Genomic DNA, 24,942 nt, shown 5'->3' with positions numbered 1-24,942 from the left:
GGCTGTTTTGTGCTGCAGAGGCTGGATCCAGGCTCCACGGGCACCAGGAGCCCCTGCAGTGCCCAGCCTCTGCCCTGCATTGCCCCCACGTCACACCTACCTCCAGTGCTGCTGCGCACTGCTCGGTGAGAGGCCTAAGGCTGTGGAAGAGGTTTTGACTGTAGCAACGGTGCCTGGAGGTCTCCCTTCGTGCCCCAGCAGGGAGGAAGGTGGTGATACTTGCCTTCCTACATCACTTGGATCCCAAATGAGATCCCCGTCCTGTCTCTCCTGCCTGCCTCAGGCCATGCTGTGGAGCCCAGACCAACCCAGCTGGATGAACATACCCCAAACTCCACCCTGCGCAGGGAAGCTCAAAAGCCAAAGGTAGATGTGTCAGCCGCAGCTGGCAGGATTTGGAGGCAGCTGGTCCAGGGAAGGAGGACAGGCACCACACAGTGCAAGAGGGATGTTCTCCAGCTCTGCAAGTCTCAGCCTTGGTGCCTCAGCTTGCCTGGGGATGAAGCCAGGACCTCAGCTCGGTGCTGCTTTGCAGGGAGCACCAAGAGTGGCAGCAGGGAGGTTACTGGAAGGGCTGTATCTGCCCTCACTGCTGACACCTTCCTATCCTGCAAGAAGCATAAAATGGCAAAGCATTGCAGTCTTGCATCCACACTAGACCTGAAACGCAGCTGAAAGCACTGAAAGCCCCAAGGGCTGAGCAGGGCTGAAACGTAGCCAGGACCCCCAACTTCGGGGGAGCCGCCGGGCCGTGCCTGAGCCGACAGTGCCACCTGCTGCCATTGCCGCCCGTCCCCGTCCTGCACTGCGGCACTGGGGATGGGGACAGCGCCGGCCTTCCCGGGGGCAACTGTGGGCTTTGAACCAGCTGCAGAGCTCCTTCCCGTCACTCAGGCTTCCCCCTACTTCCACATGAAGCCACGTGTGACCCAGGGCACTGCGGAGAGAGCTCTGCGCACAAGGGACCTGCACGGCTCAGTGCTCCTGAGGGCAAGCTTGGCAAAGCCTGGCAGTGCAGATGAAATCCTGGTCCCTTGCTTGCTGCCAAAGGGAGAAATGCAGCAGCTTTAATCCCCGGATAAATCCACCTAGGTGTGCCAGGCCCTCTCTCTTATGAGCAAAGTATAATAGGAGATACCCTCAGAGAGAGCCTGCAAAGTCAATTAAATTTTTTATTAAATATACATCCTCTCTTGGCACAAATCTTAAAATATATAAACATTATATAACAAAGTGTCTTCACTGCAATAAAATAGAACTCCAGATCCAAGAAAAGCAGTCAAAATTGACACACATACACACACACATTGATGGTGAGGACACATCTTGACAAAAGGCATTTAACAGTGTTTGTGCTAACATATGCATAGACCACACAGGCAGTGAACAGTGCTGGGAATCCCTGCATCACACGGCATCGAAGGCAGAAACAGGGGTTGCGGCAGGAATCAGCCCTGACAATGAAAAGGCTGTTTTGTAGGAAGGCCACCTCCTTTTCTGGGTCCGTACAGTCCACCTTAGCTCTCTGCAGAGTCAAAGTACCCAGCCAGATGTCGCAGAAACGTCAGGGGAAGCAACCACACCGCTTTCCTCTCCTACTGCCCACCCCCGACTGGCCCCAGCAGACATGCTCAGGGTTGCCACAGTGCTTCTGCTGAAAGTTTCCTTTTACACCTCACCTGCATTTGTTTTAAAGACACCACGGGGTGAAGATGGTGGCGCCCAAGTCCTTCTAGGCCAAAGGCTATAAGGAGAAGTTCACAGAAGTACCATCATTTTTCCACAGAAACTATGAAGCTCTGCTTTTGAAGAGCTACCATGGAGTACCAAGGGATATTCCAACCTACACTACACTACCCATCCCGTGGCTTTCAGTGACTTTACGTCTTGGAAGCTTGCAACTCCTCAATTGATCTTTCCACCGTGGTCCTGCCAACACCAACCAGCCTGCTCCTCAGTGGCCCTGTATTCCTGGAGAACAGGCAGAGGTAGCATAGGGCATGCAGGGCAAAGGGGGTTGCGAGAAGCCAGCTCGGGTCCCACTTCTCCCGTTCCTTAAGTACTCTCAGTGTCATCCTGAAGGACCAGCTCCCCCAGAGTTATCCACCCAGTAAGTACCACTTTCACAGAGCACAGTGGGCATTGCATGGAGGTACTGAGAGAAGATCACAAGCAGCAGCAGCATCTCACAACATGCAGAAAAGGGAAGGTGCTAGACTGGATAAGTCATTCAAGAACCTTTCAAAAAACCTTTTGTTCCAGCATCTAATGCCTTTAACTTCTTGCCCCCAAACACAAACATCATCACCCTTGAGTAAGAAGCCTAGGCAGGCTGTTTCAAGAACAGCTATCAAAGCTGCCCTTTTGTCATTTTGGATGCATTTCATTGGACCTGATTTTCTTGAAGTGCTAGTGCGGGACTAAAGGTGCAGAAGCAGAGAGGGAGGGAGAGTAGACAAGAAAGAAGCACAAGTTAATGTTTGGCTGCTAATGCATTAAAGAACAACGAGACGCATGACTTCAAAATAAAAGCAAGAAATTTCAGAATAGTAAAATGAAAAACTGGGGAATTTAGGAAAGTAAAAAAAATTCTAAAGAAAAAAAAGAACTAGAGAAGATTCCTGCTAGACTTGCCTTCTTTCTTGTAGCTAAAGGCCATTGACCTTCTTGGCCAGCACACAGGCACCCTCCCTTTCCAATCAGCGTGCCCAAAACTCCTTGGGCACTTGTTCCAGGCAGCAGGGAGATGTGGAACACATCTCAATTCATGCAAGGATTAAGAGAAGGGAAGAGAACACTCTGTTTCTCCTCTCCCACATTCAAATCAAAGGGGAAAAAAAAAAGAGCTATTTGAAACACCCCAAAACAAAGACACACAGTTACTCTAAACTTTTGCCCAAGAAACAAGAGCACCAAAATCCTTGCAGACTGAATTCAGATCTGTCTCTGAACAAGCACTTAGCCTGCAAAGTCTGGAAAAACATGTTTGGCTAGAATTCCACTGAAGTAAAATCAGGTGCAGCTGCTAATTAAGGTACAACTTCTCTGGGGCAAACGCTTCCAAGCCTGCCATACTTCAAGTCTCCTTTCTCAGCCTCCACCACGCTCTGACTGCAAAGCGGGTGATGCCAGAAGGCTCTCCCCAGGGTCACCCAGCAGAAGCTGCATCCTCCGCAGGCTTCGTGTTCATTATAATACATTAGCTGCACTCCTGACACAGCCGAAGGTACTCTGTGCAGATCTGCCCTCCCGTTCAGTTCCAAACGGGAGGCTAGTCATCCAGTGTAAAACCTTTCTCAGTCAGGACCTAGGAGGAATTAAGCCACCTCTGTTGCCACAGGGGTTCAGTGATGCTCGACGTAAGACAAGGTCTGTTGCACCTGCCTCTGAGCTGACCTACCACGTGGCAGAGCAAAAGAGCCCCTCTACCTCAGTTGCCACAGTTCAGCTTCCTCTCAGGTTCACATTGTACCCACCAGCTACTCGGAAAGGACTGCTCTTCACACCGGCAGCCTCCAAGCTGAGAGAGAACTTGGCATGGATTGCACACAGTCGGACACACATACGCACACGTACACACAGAGTCAACTGCTGACACTCCCAGCTGTTGGTTTGTACCTCACTTTCGTGGTAAGACGCAACTGTCTTAATATCTCCTCACTGGGCCAAACGTCACAAAGACAAGAGCAGAAGTAATTGGCTTCTCCATTGGAGAAAAGAAACAAAAATCAGAGCTCTTGCAAAGGACTAAAAAATTCACCCATATGAAAAGAACAGCTGATAATCTTCCATTAGCAATGGGAGCACAAAGTTTACAGAATTTGTGGCTATCATCTATACAGACCTATAAAAGACAACACCTAACGTTTCTTTAACTACAAGGTAAATCAGTGATTGCAGTCAAGTTTCACAACGGAAATAATCATTTGTGGGCTTAGAGGCAGAAATTACTGAGGTTAATACCTGCCCATCCACAACCATTAAAGTATGATTGATCCCATGTGTTCTGGGAACAACATGCATGCTAATACTTCAGTACGCTGGCTCTCTACCGTGTCTGCAAAATGGAAATGTAGGTGCTTAATTCCTAGGGAAATATTTGGCATTAGAAGCAAGTTATGCTCCAGAGAACAAGTGCAAAGACAAAAGAAAGGAGAAAGCTATTTCTACCAATTGTGCAATTACCTTCATTCCCATTAATAAAGTCATGATACAAGGCTCAAACTACAACGGCTAAAGTATATACACCAGAGAAGGATAGCTTTTAAATCCTACCTTATTTTTCTTTTATATGTCATTTCCCTTCTATATAGATTCTATCAGCTGGAAAGGGATTTTAACCTTGGCTTGTGGAATCTGATCCTTAGAGAAGTCTACAGTTTGTTTTGACCTCTCTTGTCCTCCAAATTTAATATAGGAATGGAAACATAAAACAAAACCCCCCTCAAATCTTCATTTCCCTAAAGATTATTGACTTAAAAGAGAAACACTGAAAGGCTACCATTCATTTGCAAATTGTAACTGGAGATGATTGGCACTACATATTAGTTCAGAAGAGCCCATTCTCCTGAGGACACTGTTGGTCCAGAAGAACTCTAAGAATAAAAGCAAGTGGGCTTAGGTGTGGACTAATATACAGAGGTGATACGACCTACACAGCAGGACCCAAAAGACAACAACGTTGTTCGGAAGCACGGGCAGCAGCTTTAGTCAACTACTACGCTGCGTTCATCAGACATGAATAGCCTTTCAAAATAGATAAGTCTGCATCACACGTGCATCTTTGAGTTGTTCATTCTTGAGTTGCAGATAAAGCAGCAACAATAATACTGAAGGAAATAATTGCTTAAAATTGAAGTATATAACACCTCCTCTTCTAGTCTAGGGCACCATCATTACAAACTGCCAAATCCCTCAGAAAATGCTGCCTTTAAGACCATGACAACAACGGAGGGTTCAGATGGCCCAAAAGCACTACTGCAGTTTGATTCAATCCAGTTTGTGAACCCAGGCACAGTCCCTCATCAACACTGACAACAGACATGAGAATTTGATCTACAAAACTGCTCAGAACTTTCCTCTCCTGCTGTCTGTAGTCTTTGGTCATCTCAGAGGGACACTGGACACAAGGGATATTTTATGCAATTCAACCCAGAAATAAAAAGAACATTTGAAAAAGGGCAGCATTTCCAGCCAGAGCTCACAATCAGCTTTCAGAGTAAAAGAAGTGACCTGGAGCTGTTAAATCCTGCTGCGTCCTGTTTTAAGGAGATCAATGCTTACAGGTCAGAGGAATGCGGAATTCCCTGTGCAGATTAACTGGAATATTGCACTTGGCAGACTGCCTCCAGCTAACACATGTGCAGTAACTAAGAACTGCCTACCGAGAGCAGCAGTCACTTTCCAGATTCAGGGGCCCATTTGAACAGCACCGAGTCTTCTCCTTCATCATCTACCACTCCATCTGCCCACAGAAACCAGGTGAGGAGCCAGAAGCAGCATGTGTTTGTTCGAGAGGCTCCACTCCTGGTATCAAACAGCAAAACAGAAGGATGAGGCAGCCACTCTAGAGGACACAGTTCTGCAGAACTGTGAGAAGAATTTCAGTTAGGAAAGGGTTAGTTTCAGGTTGAGGTTTCCAAACAACTCAGAGGCTTGTTAAAAAGGAAAAATCCAACAACAACAAAAGAAAAAAAAAATCCAAGAAAGGTAAGTTCTCAGCTGCAGGAGAGCATGAACCAAGCGAGGGAACGCTAGCATTGCTCTTTCTACATGTATGTTGTACTTCTCCCCAGCAAGGGCTGTGGGGATTAAGCTACCTTTCAATGTTAGTGCTGTGCTGTAATTTACGGAGAAGGATCTGCATCAGGTCAAAGGTTGTAAAGCTTATTCCCACTGCAATCGGCCCTTTGACCCAGTTCATGCTGAGTCCTTTGTACAAGCCACGGATTAGTCCCTCTTCTCTTATAATCTCCTGCATGGTGAGAAGGATGGAGCTATACGTGTGTCCCATAACGCCTGCCGTCTGCATTCGTCGGCGAACCACGTCCAGGGGGTAGGAAGCCGACTGGCCGATCAAGCCTGCGCAGGCACCAAACAAAAGCCGCTCTGGAGGGGATGGCTGAGATTTCCCACTGTGATCTGGGAAAGAGAAAGTGGCAGAGTAGAGAAAGCTTCTCGTAATAAACACATGATTAAGGTCAAGTGGGCTGAGAGCCAAAGAGAGGACTGAGTGTCAGAACTCCTGAGATTCTGTTCCCAACTCGGTTGTTGGCTGAGCAAGCGTGTAAAGAAGTCCTTCCACACCAAGGTGTTCCCCTGCAAGACAAAGACGCTGCTTTTCTGCAGCTTACCTTCTTCAAAGTCTGGAACTGGAGAGAGGGAGGCCCAAAGCATCTTCCACAAGCACTGTACTTAGCAACTGGCTTTAAGGCCAGGAAAAGGTCTTGTACCACAGAGCCCCAAGCATCTCAGATTGACCAAAAGCCTACGCCACGTCACTCGAAAGCAAAGAAAACAAAGTTGCCTTTACCTGCATGTAGTTTCTTCAGTGTCTCATAGGTGAAGAAACTAAGCCCAGCATACGGAATCACTCCAAGGATGGTTGGCGTGAATCCTCTGTATAATGTCTTCAATCCCTCCTCTCGGGATATTCGGATGAAGACATGAACGATATTGCTGTACCTAGCACCAGGACAGAGGAAAACAAAACCTGTACCGTTTAGTGACTGCACACACTGGTAACACTTTGAACAGGACTCTGGAAGATCAGCAATTATTTAATTTGTCTCTGAGCACATCAAACAGCTCAGAAGGGATTTAAGAAGCCTGTCTGCAAATGGAGAAGCCAGTCATCAGCTCTCCTACAGCCCTTTCACAACATGCTATCCTGTCTGTTAGAGCTCTTCCGGAGGTACTGTGCCAGCTGGCCTCCTAGCAAGCGAACACAGAAGTTTTAATAGTGAGGTCTTTCAGTATCGATCTCCTGCCAGTCCCTGGACTAACCAGGGCTCTGGTCATTTAATCAGTGCTCAGACCCAAGCTGTAAGACGTTTATTACACCAAAGGCTCCGAGCAAGAAGTGACCCAGAAAATGGCAATAAAGTCATCTGACCTTAAAAGAAAGCTCTGCATTTGTTCGTGGTGCTTGTACTTGCTTTCATTAGGCACTTACATCTCCTTCGGCGTGACAGCCATTCGAGCTCGGACCATATCCAAGGGGTAGGTTAACATGGCAGCCGTTGTGCCTGCCAGAGAGCCAGCAATGAATCGAGGAAAGGGTGTCAGCGCTCTAAAGTAAGGTGAGAGAAGAGACCAAACAGATCACCTGGAGATGGAAATACTACATGCTTCTGAGCATGGCTCTACTCTGTCAGCTACTGAATCCCTTCCCTGCCTGTGCACTGAAGAGAGTTGGGGGGCGGGGGGGTGGGAGAAACAGTTGTGGTTTGCCACAACTATTCAAGTCAGAGGCTTCGAGAAAAATCTCTGTGGAGGACAGCTAGCCTGACTGGGGTGTCTCAGATACTACATGCCCAAGAGCAAGAGGCTCAGGCCACAGGCACAGAGGATAAAGGCTCAGATATCAGTGCAAGGTTGGATCTTGTTGCTCCTCTTGCAAAGGAAAGCTTTGTTTTGCCTGCCCACTCTCAGCACAGGGAAGTGCTAACTCACTGTCTAGGCCACTTCTTGCTCACGCCTCCAGAAGATAAGGTCTTCTCATAAAGATTTCCCCCGTCCAAGACTGGAAGCTCAGCCCATTGCTCAGCCCCTCACACACCTTGTTCTGGAAAACCACCACAAGAGGGGCCCGCACAGCTCTGTGCCAACAGAGCTTTCAACTCAGCAGAAAGCCTACACAATGCAAAGAAACGTGCTCCTTCCCTGCAGTCTAGAGTCCCACAAACTGTTCCATCCTCCTCTGCTATCACGAGGACCAAAGCCATGCTGCATCTTACTTTCCCTGGAAGCCGTAGTAACTCCCCAGGAGCTGCTTGTACTCTTCGTGTGCACAGAACTGAATGGCAGCATAAGGGATCACACGGACCATGGTGGCCGAGTTCCCTCGCCAGAGACTCCAGAAGCCTTCATTGAGGTAGGTGCGATAAATCAGCCTGTAGGCTTCCTGCAGGCAAAGGATCAAAGGTCAGACAGGGAGATCATGATAAGAGGGAGAAAAAACAATGGGGGGGGGAGGGGGAAGGTGACCCAGTAGCTTAACCTCTCCCACTCCTTCCCACCCTACCTACAGCAAGCTGATATCAGATGCTTATGCTCACACCCCTGGCTCCAGAATAAGACAACTAAAATGACTTCTTTGGGGAGACTGAATCAGATACATTAGAGCAAAAAAGAACCAGAGTCAGGAAGATGGAGCTTTACATTCAAGACAGTATCTTCATTTTCTTTCTGAGGGTAAGGCACAGAGCTGGACTGATATTTGCACAAACCACTTCTCAACCCAAATTAATCTTCTTAGTATAAGACAGAAACATTTGGATTACACACATTAGCACAGCACACATGGAGCATCCACAATGCACACGCAACAACACATTCAGCAAGCCACGCTAGCGATCAGCTCCCAAACTCAGATTCCCTATAAACTCTGCAACAGCTCTAATGGTGGTTGGGGGAAAGCAAGCAACCACTAGGGAAGAAGGCTGAGCAAAACAGCCCAGAGTGATGCCACAACATTTACTGTCCATGTCACAGGTGGAACCTGGAGCATGAATGAGGATCGAGGCTCCTCTATGCTAGGTGCTCAACAAACATGTGGAAAAGAAAGAGCACTGTCCTAAGGAGCGCTAAAAACAGTACTTCTTCCAGTCTTTCCCTCTATGCTCTTTCACTCTGAGTGCCACTAGTAACACTCAAGCGAGAAAGTTCAATACAAACAGAGGATGCTTTTAGTACTATTACTACCATTAATCAAACATGTTAGGTCAATAGGAGACAGACACATCACCTCACCTTGGCAGAAAATCTTTTTGAAGACACTAAAAAGAAAAAGCGAGCGTTAAGTCTTGCAATACATTTAGATGGATCAAAGAAACCATACAAGCATTCTTATCTAAGGAATAAAAATAGAAGCAAAAGAATTAGCGCAAGAAAAAAATAGAGCTTCTTTACAACAAAGATTTTACCACAGGTAGGAGTTTCCAAACTCTCTTTAGCAGATGAGAAGTTCATTTCTCTCTATCTATTGCTATGAAAATGCTTCAGCCTCTGTCACGCTTCTTGCTCTGAAGCGCTTAAAAAAAAGCTTATTTTAGTAGAGCGCTTCCATGCACCGGTTCCAGGCTAATGCCAGAATCCAGCAAAGAGCAGGACTGTTTAGGGAGGCTCCGCGCAAGGGTGGTTTCATCCTAACAAAACTCAAAGGAGCACTCAATTTCTTTCCTTGCATCCATTCAAATTGACAGCATCGCTTTAACTATGTAACACACACAGCATTTGGAAGCAAAATTTATTTGGCAAAGGGCAACTGCGTGTTGTAACATTTCTATCACAGGAAGGAAACCCAGGCTAAAACCCGAATGGCAACACTAATGAAACATGGTTCCAATTAAGTGTCTATTGCACTTTCTTTCAAATTCCTTTGAGACTTGTAACCTCTCAAGTGTATCAAACAATCACATGCAAATACAGTTTTCACCACGCTGCTCCTTTATGCAATTCAACTTTTTTTTTTTTTTTTAAACTAACACCACCTCAATAACCAATTGCAGCTAGCTGTGCAATGGAAAAGAGCTCTTTTCCCTTCATCCCACAGGAAACCTCTTCAGTCGCTAGTTCACAGAACAACCCTCCTTGCTCGCATGACCCAGGGAAGCTGTCCCTCTACACAAACAGGGAAGCCACCCTAGAGTAAAAACCTTTAGGAGAGCAAGAGAGTAGGAAACTCATTAGATACCAAGACGCTGATCAGAACAGGCAATTTTTAATCATATACTTTGCAGTGAGTTCGACATGACAAACCAACAGGATTTTTTTAAAAATGTAGGCCTGTACAAATTAACTGTGATTTATATGGACAGCTGTTGACTCACCCCAATTCTGCAGTTTCCATCTCTCCTCTGATCCTGACATTTTCAACCTTAAATGAACTACACTGTTTGTTCGGGTGAGAAAGCACAGCACGTACTCGCTGCTGCCCAAGCATCTGGTCACAGCCTGCAATCCCAGCCTGCAGCCACCCCCGGCCCGAACTCCCTACAGCTTGAACTCCCTGATCTGTGTCCCTGCTATCCCCGTTATGCAGGGGATGAGAATCACGTCACATGAAAGTCAACTTAAAATTAAATCTCAGCCAGGGATTAGATTAAACCTACCCAATTCATTTAATCTGGGACGTCAGCCACATTTGAAATCGTGGCCTCGCCAAATGTCTACTGTTTTAACAGCCTGCACCCTTCCCTTTGGGACAATTAATGCAATTGACAGTTCTTGCTCTGAAACAAGAGAACTGAACTGAGCCCAGGCTGGGGCCAAATCCCAAACCCCGTTAAATGCATGAGGATTTTCTATTCAAATCAGCTGAACTTCCTTTCCAGTTCTACACTTTTAGTTTATGGCTTCCAGAAAGGATTTTGTAATACAAAGCTAGGTATGCCAGCTTCATTGTCTCTTGCAGCAGTTTTTATAATTAATTTCAATTCTAAACCAAAGCAATTCAGCTCAAATACAATTCAGCTCTTGCTAGAAAAGACTGTGTATATTTGAGCAAGCACATCCTGGCATCCCAGAAACTCAAAAATCTCAATTCCCTCCTTCCAGTTTCATCACATCTCCTTATATTCCTCCTCTACAGAGGAAGGAAATTGTGCAGCTTTTCCCTCCTTGCCATATTTCTCCAAACTGAACAGACACAGAAATCCAAAGCGTTACCATTCACCTCCTTAAGTGTAGCCTTCACAGTGTCTTTTTGCTGTGCACTCCAAAACGCTCCCTTATGTCAGAGAACGCATGTGGCCAGCCAATGCTCACGAGCCACAATCATCTGCCTGTAAGCAGCCAAAAACGCAACTGCATTACAGTGAAATAGCAAAGCTCTTGCTGACTACCATGGGAGTTGGATTCCATAGCATGGGCCAAATACACAGCTGATTGACACCTGCAATAATCCTACCAAGAAACAAACAGTAGGTTTTTAGATTCAATTCATTGTGGCAACATCACTGTTCTGCCTGCACCATGTCAGGTCTCTGCAGGTTGAAGGAGGGCAGAGCACTGGAGACCAGGCTGGCTGAACAGATTAGAGAAGCTGGTCTGGACTCTGCTAACAATAAAGTAAGGCTACTTCGCAAAAGCCAGCAGGACTTACCTTGAAACATGATTTTCGTCCTATCCAGTGGAGCTACTGCTGTTTTAGCAACAGCACCGGCCAATGCACCAGACATCAGAGAATTGAGTACTTTCTTTTTCTCCTGTGTTCCCTGGAACAAAGCATTGTTCAGCGTGACACAGTCAGCCCTAACTGAAAGTTGTAATATTTTACCTTTCCTGTAGCATTTATCCCAGTCCAAGGACTTGCGTCAGCCAAACCCACATGTGAGCATCCGTGCTGTCCTGCAACCTAAGCCATGCCTGCAAACACAGCTCCATGAGACAGCAAACTGATCACTTGCTCCCATTTCTTGGGGTACAGTGCAGTATCTCAGTGCTGCATTACTCTGAGCTGTTTTGTTATGTCTTCTGCAAGAACTTCTCTGTCCTTCCCAGCCCTGTACAGAAACGTTCTCTATCTGCTAACACAATAAGTTAAAGTGCTTTTGGCTCTTCCTGTGCTCTGCTTCTGTCCATCAAATGGTGCCAAGGCACAGCTCTACTGAAAAATTATGTTTCAGCTGGCTTTTCTACAACACTCACACCAACAGCAGCAGAAAGTAGCCTAAACAACCTAAGAAAATGCCAGTATCACTATTTGTGATCTAAACCATTTACGAAACGGGATTTCTAGCACTGCAGAGAAAAGTGCAAAAAAAATACTTGCAAGCGGAATCTGAAAACACCTTGAGGGATTGTTAGTATATGAATACTGAAAAACAAATTACAAAGTAACAACATTACAGCCCACATTAAAATGAAACCTAAACATTAACCCATACCAGAGCATACAAACAAAGATAAGAAACAACGTGTATGCACAGAAGAATTGGACTACACCCAAAAAAAGTCTTCTGAACACTCAGCTAGAGTTGTCTCCTCCCTCTTCTGAGGGAACTACAATATGCTTTAGGGATCTTGCTTTAGCTTCCCTTCAACGTATGTGAAACAGCAAATGGCTGTTTTCAGATACTCAGTTTCTCTGACAAAATTCCTTTGTGAAAGACTTAAACAGCTAAAAATCAATGCCAGGATTTTGGAAATGTCAACATTCCCTCCAAAATGGCAAATTCCAAGCACAGTAGATTACAGGTCAGATCACAAAGAACAAAGATTAGACTTGTCTGCCAAGATATGAAACTCCAAAGTCAGCTACCTCTTACATGCACTGTTTCCTTCCTATTAACATTTCTAAAAGTTAGCTCACTATCTCATATTGATTTAGCCACGTACAGAAGGTAAATTTCTTTCTTGCCCTTCTAGTTAACACACGAACCTGATTTCTATGTTGTCCCCAAGATCCTAAGAATACAACAAGACAGGTTTCCCACTACGATAAACGGAATGGAAGTGTTTTTGTTATTGACATTCCTGCCACGGCTCTTATTTATAAACCAGCTATCTTCTTGTAACACACAGGCAGAAAGCAAATAAAAAACTTGAAATCTAACACCATGGAGGTTATGAATCAAAAGACAAGTCAAGACAAGACAAGGCTTAAAAATGCTAACTGTTGATATGCTTTGTGTTTTCAAGGAGAAGACAAGTGAGTTAACATTTTTCTTTTCTCACACTGTTTCACAGCTAAAAAGTTAAGTTTGTTTATGAAAAACTCTGTTCAGTTCAATTTTCTCTTCCAGTCTCTGGTGCTAAATGAAGGGCTGCTATGCACCAGGGTTCAGGCAGCACTGTCTGAATTTCAGCCTGAGTTTTGGCCCCACACCTCCAGTGAAGCATTTCAGCTGAGCAGAAACCCTGACCTAAGTCAGAGCAAGGTTCAGTGTTGCTTTCTCTTTCAGTGTTTCTAAGAGGAGCCTTGTAACAGCAGTGAGAGCAGGGAAACCGAGACTCGTGGCTCTGTTCCCAGCTCTGCCAGTAAAGACGTTACAAGATGTAACCTTGAACAAGGAACGTAGCCCTGCCTGCCCGTTAAGTGTGAGCTATGTGCAGCCTCTTCCCAGAGAGCCCAAATTGCTCAGCAGGCCTCAGAGGAAGCAACGGCCACACAGTACATGGTTTGCACATACGCGGCAGCTCATCTGGGACTCCACAGCTCATATCCCGTTGAGATGCTTCTTTCGTGGAGTAGTCGCCCAGCTCTCCTCTCAAGCCCACTGCACATACCCAGCCACCTCCTGCTCTTACCTCTGATGGAAGATGAGTTGATATAATTGGCTCCACATCCTGCTGTTTGAAATCCACTTGACCTTCTCTCACACCATTACCCATACCAGTTGCACTTACAAGCGGGCAGAAGAGTCACGGCTCCTAAATTGAAAACACGAGTAAAGCAAGAGTTAGTGTCAAAAGTAGTGAATATCCAGGTCATAAAAAGTTGAACAGGAGGGAAGAAACACCTACTCCAGAGGCCATTTCAATAGGAAAACCCCTATTCCAAGCACCCAGTGGAAGAGCATTTCCAGAATCTAATGCCATGTCGTCCCTTTGGGGTACAAGTTTGGCGGGAGGCAAAAGGAGGGGCGCTTCGGTGCTATCTAAAATGTGTGTCACTGATCATCATCCTTTTCTACCCCCCAAGGAACTCAGCTGCAAGTCGTATTAGCCCTAGCAGGGAGGCTGAAAGAGCAGCCCACTGCATCTCTCCCTAGCACGGACTTCCATTGCAGATATGACATTTAAACATCCATCACTTACAGTGAGGATCCCAGTTGCTACTCAGTCTGACTGCTCAGTGTTTAGATATGGGAGAAGACGTGCAGAAATTTAAAACCCAGGCATGGAAAATGGAAAAAATAGTCCCAGCAGTACCTCCAGGAAGCTTGGCATAAGCAATTGCAGGTTATTTTAGGAAACAGATAGATCCAATGCCTCACACGTGCCATAAAGGCTATTTCGATGATGCTTGCAATTTGACTAAAAGCAGCACATCATTGACTACAGAACTTCATTTCTCCACAGTTGCAGTGCACATGTGCTTGTCGCTAGTGAATCAGCGCTGTTTGCACAGATGTTTCTTGCTGTGATATATGCTCTCATTTGCCTTGTGAAAGGAAAGGTCAGTCTAACCTTAGCTACAGAGTATAAGCGCAGAGATAACACTTAAGTAGAAGCTACCATTTTGGCACCTAACTTTCTAATATTCCTGCTTTTATGATTTGAGTTTTTCATCCTCTAATATCCAAAAAATGGAAGTGTGAAAGTCTGAAAAACTTGAGCAAGTATAAAAAGGAAGCATCTCCAAGCAAGTAGATTGTTTTGAACCTATTCACAAACGGGGTATAATTATAACAATCAGTTTTCTAAGCAACAAGACAGCTCAAATAGTCAAAGTTTGCCATTTCATTAGCCTCCTTTCAAGGAAGGTGATATTAGTAAATCTGAATTCCTGAATTGCTCCCCAGGTCTGCCACAGTCTTCCTGCATGTCCTCAAGCAAGATGCTTCATCTCTGCCCCCATCTGATGCCTAGGAAACCTGAGGCACAACAGTTTGCTTACTTGGAAAGGACTTCTTAAGACTTTTTCTATTTCTTCTTAACAATCTCTAGATGTTACATGCTTGTCAGCACCTTTCATACTTGCTGACCTATTTTTTTTCCACATCACTCTCATAAATTAGTGCCAGACTTCACTTTCAAAACCTCTTGGTTGCAGCAGAGATATTAACGCAAAGCCAGAGACAGATCAGCTTTGTCTGTATTCGTGCATGACCAATTTGCGATGATGAAGCTATGCATGACCCACGCGCTCACTTCAAGGGAGGACAAACATGCCTGGGTATCTTTAATGCCAGGCATCACTTGCTAGAGCTCTGGGAAGACACATATCAACGTGTTTACAACTCCTGAGGGTGTTTTTGAAGAGAAAAGGATGTTGCTCAGAGGGTAATAACTCAAAATTTTAATGAAATACAACATCTGAGAGCCCAAAGCATGACCTGAACAGCAAACAGTACCATTGTTTGTACTTAAAAAGTTCTATAATGGGAGCTTGGTCACATTGGACCATGCAAACTAAAATTCCCACGAGGATCAAGACTCAAGACAATTCGTAACGCTCTGGAGCGGAGCACTTCATTATATTGTTCTGGGGAACGCAGTCTATTAATTATTTCTAATTACTATCTTCAGTCACTTCCTTTCCTTCTCATCTCACATACCGGAAAATTTTATCATTAAAAAAAAAAAAAAACCTTTAAGCAAAAGCACAAAAGAAATGGTGGAAATATTATCCCTAGCTATCTCAATTAAAGAAATGTAGGTCACAATATCAGATTCATCTCTGCTGAAAATAAAATCACAAAAATAGAAGTCATGCTGAAGAGCTTAGGAATGCAACACACAACTTGGCTTTCAAATATGATTTTGAAACATGATTGAGAAAAAGATGACTATAATGAAACTAGTCCGGAAATTTTAAATACTAAAACCATGTTATTAAGCCCAGACTTATTTTAGAATATGCATCTGCATAAAGATGATACCCACTTACTTAACAATATTCTCTTTGATCCTATTCAGAGATGTTCTTTTATTTTTAGTGCCCTGATTTTAGGGCCCTGATCTTGCAAACACCTGTCTGTATGCTTAATTTTGTACATTAAAACTGCCCGGGTGCTCTACATAAACACAGGCCTGAACTTGCAGAGGCTTAAACATAAAAGTAGCATTTAGTATTCTTATTCACATTTGCTCTCTGCAAAGCAATACAGCTATATTTTATTTTGGATCTGTGTTGAATCCTGACTTAGCTAAATTATTGACTTCTGGCCATTATGACCAATGATGCACATGGGAACCACAGAGAATAAAGTTTTGCTTGGAAGTTTCCGTGTGAATTTGTAGGCCTGGCCATTAGAAACCAAACATTATTTTGCATATTCATCAATCCGATTTGTTCATGAAGCCATCCACAGAAACCCAACCTCGAGCAGCTTGACATTTTTTTCAAATCCTTGTATTTTGACAGCCCCATACACAGTCATTACTTACATTTAAGAAGCCATAGTAAACAGGAAAACAAAATAGACAGCTACAAATTAGATTTACTCTTTATAATGCATTTCTGTGTTACTTAAATTGTAGCTACCTGAGTCTTACCATACATCTGGATCCAGACTCCTCGGGACTATATGCCATACAGCTGTAGAGCAAAACATTCTCAGTCTAGGAGACTATATAATCAGAAAGCAAAACTTCTGGTCCAGATGGGCTCAAAGTTAAGCAATGAGTAACATACACTATGCTTTTACAACAAAATCCCTTGTAGCTGATTGAAAGTACAAAGCAATCAGTTATTCCAGCAACCAGCTTCAACTCTTTAAAAAACCCTGCCTGTATCTCTGTCGCGCTAATTCAGAGTCTTGTGATTCAAGCTTATTTACCAAACTGCGAAACAGGGCAGCTCAGGCCCTCCCTTCTGGCAGTGGCATCTTAGACTAACTCTGATGAACTTAGCTGCGGTGTTCTCTTTTGTGATGGTCCTTTGAGCCCTGGGTTTCCTGCCCATGCTCTAGTAATTGCAGAAACAGCTGTGGGCTAAAACAAGTTCCATTCCCCATGTATCTCTGGGTGCACAGGCTATGCTCTGCGCATTAAAAACTAGAGCGCTGTTAGTCTTTCCTGTCCATTCTCCCAGCTCTCTCTAGCGGCGCTTAATGAATACCTGAACAAGTTCAATCAAGCTGTCAAATTGACTCTCTGACAAGTTAGAGGTTCTGCTTTTCTTGGTGGTGGTTTTGATTAAAAGGACAGCTCAGACAGAATCAAGTTATTCAGATGATAAAAGCAACCAGCCTACTAGAAAGAATGTCTTGTAGGCAGGTACTAGTTCATTGCCCAAAGGCAGTGGGGGGAAGACTAGCTCTCCAAGCCAGTTGTGAACCCAATCATGAAGCAATTCTGGCCATGTGATCATATTTTAAATTACACAGTCTTAATACAATTAATTTCTCAGTCAAAGAACCAAAGACCAACATCACAACTAAGGGATAAAGCCAAATTATCTGGTTATGGTATTTAAAACTAAAATCACACTGCTAAAGTAAAGGTTTGCAGATTATTATACATTTCCTATTTAACAGATTTTGCAATTAAACCTACAACCTCCATGAAATCCCTCCTGAATGCATTTGGCCAGGTAGCAAAGTTCATTCCCATTGCAGACCAAGGCTCCGACTTCCAGGAACGGCACACAAGAGGGAAGCAGTAGAGCTGGTTTCCTCCTGGTTATATTTGCACAAAACTCGCAACTGATAGGGGAGGAACCCACGCTGCCTGTCCTCTCCACCACTTCAAACATCACAACTGCTCCCAAGCTGCCAACAGCCTTGGCAAAGCTTGACCTACCTGTTAGCAGCAAAACACCTAACCTACAAAAGCGGACCCAGTCGTGACGGTTTTCACATTACTACGTAGTCAGAAAGCAGCAGCAGCCTGGGCATCCAGCCTGGAGACTGACTTGCAACATGTCACTGTTGAAAAACACGCTTGCCTGATATTCCCTAGTGGAATTCAGACCTGTCACAAAACACTAAGATTTTGGAAAGAACATCATCTATCCAGCAAGGACAGGACAGATACTGCAAAGCAAACAGTCAGCACCATGAGCTATCTGAATGCCAATGGCAGCTATTTTCTAAGAAATATTTGCCTTCTCCTTGGACAACCCTGGTAGCAATTATAAAGTAGTTCAGAGCCTTGGATGTGGGACAGCCACGACAGACAGGTAATGGCAAAACCACATAGCTTCAGCAGGCAAGAGCTGCTATGACTTTATGCCATGTGCAATGCACTGTTTTAGTGAGATAGGCAGAAGAAACTTAGCCCTGCTACCTGCTTCTCTTTAATAATCACCAAAATGAGGATGCTTAACTGCTCCCGAGGAGACAAGACAAGGAGTATGCAGCAGCTTGCACTGTTTTCATTCAATAATTGGGAGTTGTGAGTAGGAAGCTTCGGTGATGATGGAAGATTGCTGCAGCCCTGGCAGCAATTTCCTTCCACTAAAATGTGAATTGTAAAATGGTATTTCAATAGCAATCATATCCACATGATTTTCAGCCTGGAGCCCTTCACAAGTTTACCAGGACAGAGCGCAACAACCATTCCAGAAACAGAGCTACAAAAAGCACGGACTAAACAATGATATACAAAAACAATAGACGGATGCTGTATTAAATCAAAGCTGCAGATGAATTAAAGATGAGGGACTTACTGAATGAAGACAGTATATTTAGATTTTTGCTTGCTTATCCTTTTAAAGATCTAATAATTCTAGTTTGAGTGGCAAGATTTCTGTTTTGCCTCTCATATACAGACATTTAAATCTCTCTTACATGGATTTTCACAGATTACAACATTCTCAAGAAGGAAAGCACAGCTTATTGTGGACTGTACAGCACCTATCACACTTAAGAGATCGTAGACACTACTGTTGCATGAACTTTGATGAAGTCGTAGTTCACCTTTGGGACACCATTTCAATTTCATACAGGTAAAATTACTTGCATAGCTCCATTCAGATGTGACAGCTTCCTTCATTATTCAATAGCTATCTAGTTCCTGTTTGTTCTTTTTAAAAATACACTGTTAACAGCACTAACGAAAGCATATAATTAAATTAGGAAAAACAAAAACTGAAAGAGTTCCCACAGAAATTTTCACACATTTTCCCAGGCAGGCTGAAGTTAAACGGTGCCCAGGGAAAGTGCTCAATTACGTTTCCTTCAATTGTTAAACCGAGCGACTGAGTCTGACAGAGAAAGAGATTTGGTAAGAGCTGAGATTACTGCAGCCTTAAATTCACCCTTGGAGCAAAAGCATCATAGAAAAATCACAGAAAAAAGGGCTGAGAGACTCAGAACAGGGGGGTGAGCTACATAACTAGATGGCCCCTTGAGGTCTGTCCTTGCCTTCCAGTTTGATTAAGCTATTAAAAAACAAAAAGCAGATATGCCCTGCAGACTCAGCTCTCTTCAGTCACATTCATCTTTCAGATGCATACAAATTTCATCCCAAAACATTAGCTATGAATAGTCCATAGCACTACTTCCTTCTAAAGGTCTGCACAGAAACTGTCGGCCTAATTGTAAAGAATCATTGACAGCTTAATTAAAAGATTCACTAAATGACGCTATCTGGAGGAGTTTAATTTTCTATATGCTTTTTTAGCTTCAAAGCACAAGATAAACATTCCTCCTGCCTCACTCAGCCAGAGACCAACTCAGGTCTGCCAGTAAAACCGAGGATAAAGATACAAATTCTTTGCACGGTTTTAGATTATCTGACTTGAATTAAGCCAGTTGCCAAAGACTGAGAAATGGTTATATCTAAAAGCCCTGCTAACAAAGCCAGCAGTATTATTCAGAGGAGCCCAGGAGAGTCGCATTTGGAACTAAGCTTGGAATGCATGAGCCCCAGACCAGAGGAAATCTTGGCAAGAGAAAAACAGCACTTCATTCTTTAGTTTCTAAAAGAGTGTTGCTGGGAGCACCTCCACAATGCTTCCAACAGGCAAAAACTGAAGACCAGTTCTTATCTGCAAGACAGACAGCTTTATCTGAGAGGGAGTGGAACAGCTAAGCAAAAAGACAAAGTTACAGAGTCCCTCTGCTGAAGCCGCTCTGTTCGTCAGCCTGCGATCACCTCCCTCCAAAAGGGAAGGCAAAAAAAAAAGCAAGTGCCTTCCCAGTTTGAATCCTTCTCTCAACAGTTATTTCTCCCAGAGGTACGGACACAAGGAAGTGACACTCAGTAAAATGTTATGTGCAACCTCTCAATCAACAAACCTCATGTAGGCCCACACAAATACAAGCTTTCCTATCAGTAGATTTTAAGCCTATTCACCTTAACGTCACCCTAGGCATACAGGAGGTCACCGAGTGATAGAAGGACCCCAGTGCTGAGGGAATTTTTCAACTCAAATCGAGATTATTTGGAATGCAAGCAACTCCCAGTCAATACCTGTACAATCCTGGCCAAGAATTATTTCAACATAGTAATGGATTACAACCTCTAACCTAAAACAAAATAAAACAAAATAAAAACCACAGTATTTTAGAATGCCATGCTTTTCCACACTGCATATATGGAATATTTTGAATGCTAGAGTGTGAGTTAGTCACCTCCCATCTGTTGTACTCACTGCATCCTATATTGCACAAATGCTAAATGCAAAAGTTAAGCATCAATTCTGCTAGGCCAGAGCATTGCAGACAACCCTTACAGTAACTCAGGCCTAGCAGAACTAATGCATGGCACAGATACACCTTCATTATTAATTGCTGTGTACAGCAGCAAGGACTAGCAGATTAAAAGCAGGACTAGAGACCAAAGAGCTCCTGAATTCTAACCCTACTCCAACACTGATTTATTTGGTGACCTCAAGTAAGTTGTTTGCATTTCAGTTCACCCTTCCACACAACTGAAAAAATAATCGCCCTTCCCCAGGCAGCTACCAAGAATATTTATGTATCACTTTGAAAATGGAAAACAGCACTACATGTTAAGTATTTGCAGCAGTTTCAGTTTCTTACCTTGTAAGAAAGGCACAAACCTAAATGCATCTTACTACAATTAACAGAAAAGTTACTAGAAAAAAATATTTCCAGTTCCTGAGCTTTTTTTCTAACAGCAAACCTGTCTGACCTGTACCAAGCCCATCTGCTTCAACAGCTGACACCACGCTCAAGGCTGCATTGGTGCTCACCTTACGTTTCTTCTAACCTCTTCACATTAAGGTCAACGCACCAAACATGCCTGAAACATCCATCTTCAGTTGGGACTGCCTAAGCCAATGTACTAACTACAGCTGCAGGTCAAGCAAAAAGAGATTATTGTAGCTTCTGACTCACACTGCTGCGCTATCAAAAGAGCTGTAAAGCAAAGTTTCCTCTGCCTGAGGCAATCATTGGGGCTGGAGAGTTCCCGCTGAAATCCAACACCAAGGACGGTCCAAGTCCTCCCCTTCAGAGCAGCTCTCCCCAAGACCAGTGTTCAGAGGTCTTAACTTTGATTTGCTGGGGGGGAAAGAGAAAAAGCGTCAAGTATCCACAGCTCCAGTGGGATGTGAAGATGCTCAAAGTTTCCCAGAATTCAGCCCTGATATTTTGGACACCCAGTCATAAGATTATTTTTACATATATTCACTCACAGGTTGTTAGTGTGATTATACCAACCCTCTGGCACCCTTATTATATCGTTTCTTTTCCCTCAGCTGTTTTGCAACACCCACGGACATCTCTTCTATCCCTTTACAAACATACCCTTCTCCCAAGCTAGGGCCATTTAAAAAACAGAATGTTTTCAAAACACTCTAAATTCATCAAACCACAAAAAAAAAAAAAACAACCTCAAGGGCATTTAACCTCCAGAAAAAGCCTTGCTGTTAAAGTTAATGTGACCATGAAGCATAAGAACGCAACAAAAAAAGTCCAAGTGACAGTGGACTCCAAACCCCATGCTACGCAGTGAGCTAAATTAACAGCCAACAGGAAAAAGAGAGTCAACAAACAGAAACACATCTTTAACTCCTCCAGACTTCATGGGAGAGCAGCTTTAAGGTCAACAAAATAACCGCTACACTTTGGGCACAGTGAGTTACACGTTCGCATGCAGCAGGAAGAGGGGAAAAGCATTTATTAATGCTATACGATCACTTCTAACATTTCCCATGTATCTTTGGTCTTCAAATTTAAAGCCAACCTGAGACACTTCTTCTTTCTCCATATTTTAAGGTAGAGCCAGGAAAGCTGCCCCTGCTCAGTAACTTTTCACTTACGCTGGACTAAGATAGAAAGAGACATTAAGACATCAGTATTTAACATCTTCCAAGCCCTTGTGTATCTATCCCTCAGCAGAGGCACGCAAGCTCACGTCATTTGCAGGTTCACATCAACTTAAAATAAAACGAAATCATAGTATGTATCTGAGTACACATCTGGAGACACACGGCCCCCAGAACGTGGCTCTGCTCAAAAGGCTTTGAATGGAAGAGGAGGCCGCGTGCTTGACACCACGTTGACCCCAAGGAGTGGGGTGGGCGGGCAAGGCAGCAGGCTGGCAGGTAGGGAGAGGGCAGGCAGGTGAGGTGGGGGGCAGGCAAGCCATGGGGCAGGCAGCCCAGCAACAGGCTGGCAGGGCAGGCAGTGGGGTGGGCAGGCAGGTTGAGCAGGGCAGGCAGGGCAGGTTGCTCAGGGCAGGCAGGCAAGGGAGGAGGCTCTAGGGCGGGCAGGCTGCCTGGGACAGGCAGTGGGGCAGGCAGGGCAGGCAGGCAAAGGGGGAGGCACTGGGGCAGTGGGGAAGGCTGCCTGGGACAGGCAGCGGGGCAGGCAGCTTGCCCAGGACAAGCAGACAAGGGGGGCAGTGGGGCAGGCAGTGGGGCAGGCAGCTTGCCCAGGACAGGCAGACAAGGGGGGGGCAGTGGGGCAGGCAGGTTGCCCAGGACAGGCAGACAAGGGGGGGGGCAGTGGGGCAGGCAGGTTGCCCAGGACAGGCAGACAAGGGGGGGGGCAGTGGGGCAGGCAGGTTGCCCAGGACAGGCAGACAAGGGGGGGGCAGTGGGGCAGGCAGGTTGCCCAGGACAGGCAGACAAAGGGGGCAGTGGGGCAGGCAGTGGGACAGGCAGCTTGCCCAGGACAGGCAGACAAGGGGGGCAGTGGGGCAGGCAGTGGGACAGGCAGCTTGCCCAGGACAGGCAGACAAGGGGGGCAGTGGGGCAGGCAGGTTGCCCAGGACAGGCAGACAAGGGGGGGGGCAGTGGGGCAGGCAGGTTGCCCAGGACAGGCAGACAAGGCGGGGGCAGTGGGGCAGGCAGGTTGCCCAGGACAGGCAGACAAGGGGGGGGGGGGGGGCAGTGGGGCAGGCAGGTTGCCCAGGACAGGCAGACAAGGGGGGGGGGGGGCAGTGGGGCAGGCAGGTTGCCCAGGACAGGCAGACAAGGGGGGGGGCAGTGGGGCAGGCAGCTTGCCCAGGACAGGCAGACAAAGGGGGCAGTGGGGCAGGCAGCGGGACAGGCAGCTTGCCCAGGATAGGCAGACAAGGGGGGGGCAGGGGGGGCAGGCAGGCTGCCCGGGACAGGTGGGGGGGGGGGGCAGGGGTTGTGCAGGACAGGCAGGTGTGGGGGGCAGTGGGGACAGGCAGGTGGGGACAGGCAGGTGGGGGGGGCAGTGGGGACAGGCAGGTGGGGGGGGCAGTGGGGACAGGCAGGTGGGGACAGGCAGGTGGGGGGGGCAGTGGGGACAGGCAGGTGGGGACAGGCAGGTGGGGGGGGCAGTGGGGCAGGCAGGGGGGCAGTAGGGCTGCCCAGAAGAAGCAGGGGGGCAGGCAGTGGGGCAGGCAGGTTGCCCAGGACAGGCAGGTGGGGGGGAAGTGGGGTTGCCTGGGACAGGCAGGCGGGGGGGCAAGGCAGGTAGCGGTCAGTGGGGCAGGCAGGGGGGCAGTAGGGCTGCCCAGAAGGAGCAGGGGGGCAAGCCGGGGGGGGGGGGCGGGCAGGCCCCGCGGTTCGGCCCCCCCACCCCCACCCCACTCCCCTTCCCGCCCCGGCGCGGGGCCGCGGCAGCGCCCAACCGAGGGCGGCGGCGGCGCGGGGAAACCGGCCCGAGGCGGGATGGCGCCGCCGCCGCCGCCGCGAGTATTGAGGAGAAAAAGGGGCGAATCGGGAAAAACGGCGGTGACCCCGCGGGAGGCCGCGGCAATGTCAGCCGGCCCCGCACGCCGCCCGCCTGCCCGCGGGCGGGGGGGAAGGGGGGAGAGGCGAGGCGACCCGGCCCGGCCCGGCCCGGCCCGGCCGGCGGCGCCCCCGCGGCCGCCCGCCCTCCGGCCGGAGCCCGGCCCGGAGCCCTGTCAGCGCCCCCCGGGCGGCGGCGACGGTCGCACTCACCGGCTCCCTCCACGCTCGGCGCCGCCTCAACCGCCGTCTCCCCCGGCCGCCAGGCCTCCCCCGCCCCCGCCCCCGGAGGGGCGGGGCCCGCGCCGCCGCTCGACCAATCGCTGAGGCGGCGCCCAGGGGCGGAGGCGGTGTTGAGCGCGCGGAGTGGCTGCGCGGCCGCAGACGGGCGGCGGCGGCGGCCAACCGGCGCCAGGAGGGGGCGGGGCGAGGCCAGGGGCCGCGGTGGGAAGGCGGCGGCGGCGCGGGGGGGGCGCGCGGCGCTGGAGGGCGCAGAGCCCGCGCAGGAAGCGCGCAGGCCCCCTGCTCCGCGCTGCCTCCCCCCCCACCCCACCCCACCCCACCCCACCCCGCTTGCCGTGCCCGGACCCGCTGTCCCCTGCGGCAGCGTGCAGCGCCTGGCGCACGTGTCCTGCATGGCAGCCTGCCCTGCCCAGCCTGCAGCCGTGACCCCCGCAGGGCTTTGCTGGGTGGCACGAGGCCTGTCCCTTGCCCCGGGGCCCTGCGATAGCACCGCTGCAAAAAAAAAAAATATCAGAACTGGCCCTGACGCTTAGCTATGAAACTGAGCTTTTTGCCAATGCTCCTCAAAGGCAGTTGCAACAGAGCTCACATATGAGCACAGTAACGCTTTCACTTTGGCATGCGCCTTGGATGATATGCTGAAAAAATCTTGACGGGAGGAAAAACAGGGGAAGAAAAGGTTTCCCCTTCTCCATGGCCCTGCACCTGAAAGGACCTTCAGCCAGACTCACTCAGCAGAGCCCTCA

The 24,942-nt window shown here is 47.1% G+C and overlaps 1 protein-coding gene across 8 annotated transcripts; it reads right to left on the bottom strand.

Annotated features, from left to right (window-relative positions):
* Positions 1-1,158: 1,158 nt before the first annotated feature.
* SLC25A42 (solute carrier family 25 member 42) lies at positions 1,159-24,240 on the bottom strand. Of its 8 annotated transcripts, XM_068920403.1 has the most exons (10): positions 24,167-24,240; positions 21,991-22,072; positions 21,141-21,305; positions 13,474-13,596; positions 11,327-11,438; positions 8,974-8,999; positions 7,959-8,125; positions 7,175-7,291; positions 6,533-6,684; positions 1,159-6,141 (listed from the first exon to the last, which is right to left on the bottom strand). In XM_068920403.1, the coding sequence occupies exons 4-10, from the start codon at positions 13,555-13,557 to the stop codon at positions 5,816-5,818; spliced, it is 984 nt and encodes a 327-aa protein (XP_068776504.1). In that variant the 5' UTR covers positions 13,558-13,596; positions 21,141-21,305; positions 21,991-22,072; positions 24,167-24,240; the 3' UTR covers positions 1,159-5,815. The 8 variants fall into 8 exon arrangements, with proteins under 8 accessions (XP_068776504.1, XP_068776509.1, XP_068776506.1 ...); XM_068920408.1 differs by lacking the exon at positions 7,175-7,291; XM_068920405.1 differs by lacking the exon at positions 21,141-21,305 and having other exon boundaries at positions 24,167-24,208.
* Between the last annotated feature and the right edge of the window lie 702 nt (positions 24,241-24,942).

The sequence above is a fragment of the Struthio camelus genome, chromosome 26 (assembly GCF_040807025.1).
Source record: "Struthio camelus isolate bStrCam1 chromosome 26, bStrCam1.hap1, whole genome shotgun sequence".
Lineage (NCBI taxonomy): Eukaryota > Metazoa > Chordata > Aves > Struthioniformes > Struthionidae > Struthio > Struthio camelus.
Note: the sequence above shows the minus strand (reverse complement) of the source record. Positions and strands in the feature narration are given on the sequence as shown.

Bases quoted from the DNA above. Each gene is read 5' to 3' on its own strand.
- SLC25A42 (XM_068920403.1), bottom strand. From the start codon at position 13,557: ATGGGTAATGGTGTGAGAGAAGGTCAAGTGGATTTCAAACAGCAGGAT. The intron at 9,000-11,326 runs GTAAGTCCTGCT...TTTTCTTTTTAG, and splicing joins GACGAAAATCATGTTTCAAG to TGTCTTCAAAAAGATTTTCT. The intron at 7,292-7,958 runs GTAAGATGCAGC...ACCTTACTTTAG, and splicing joins TACTACGGCTTCCAGGGAAA to AGCGCTGACACCCTTTCCTC.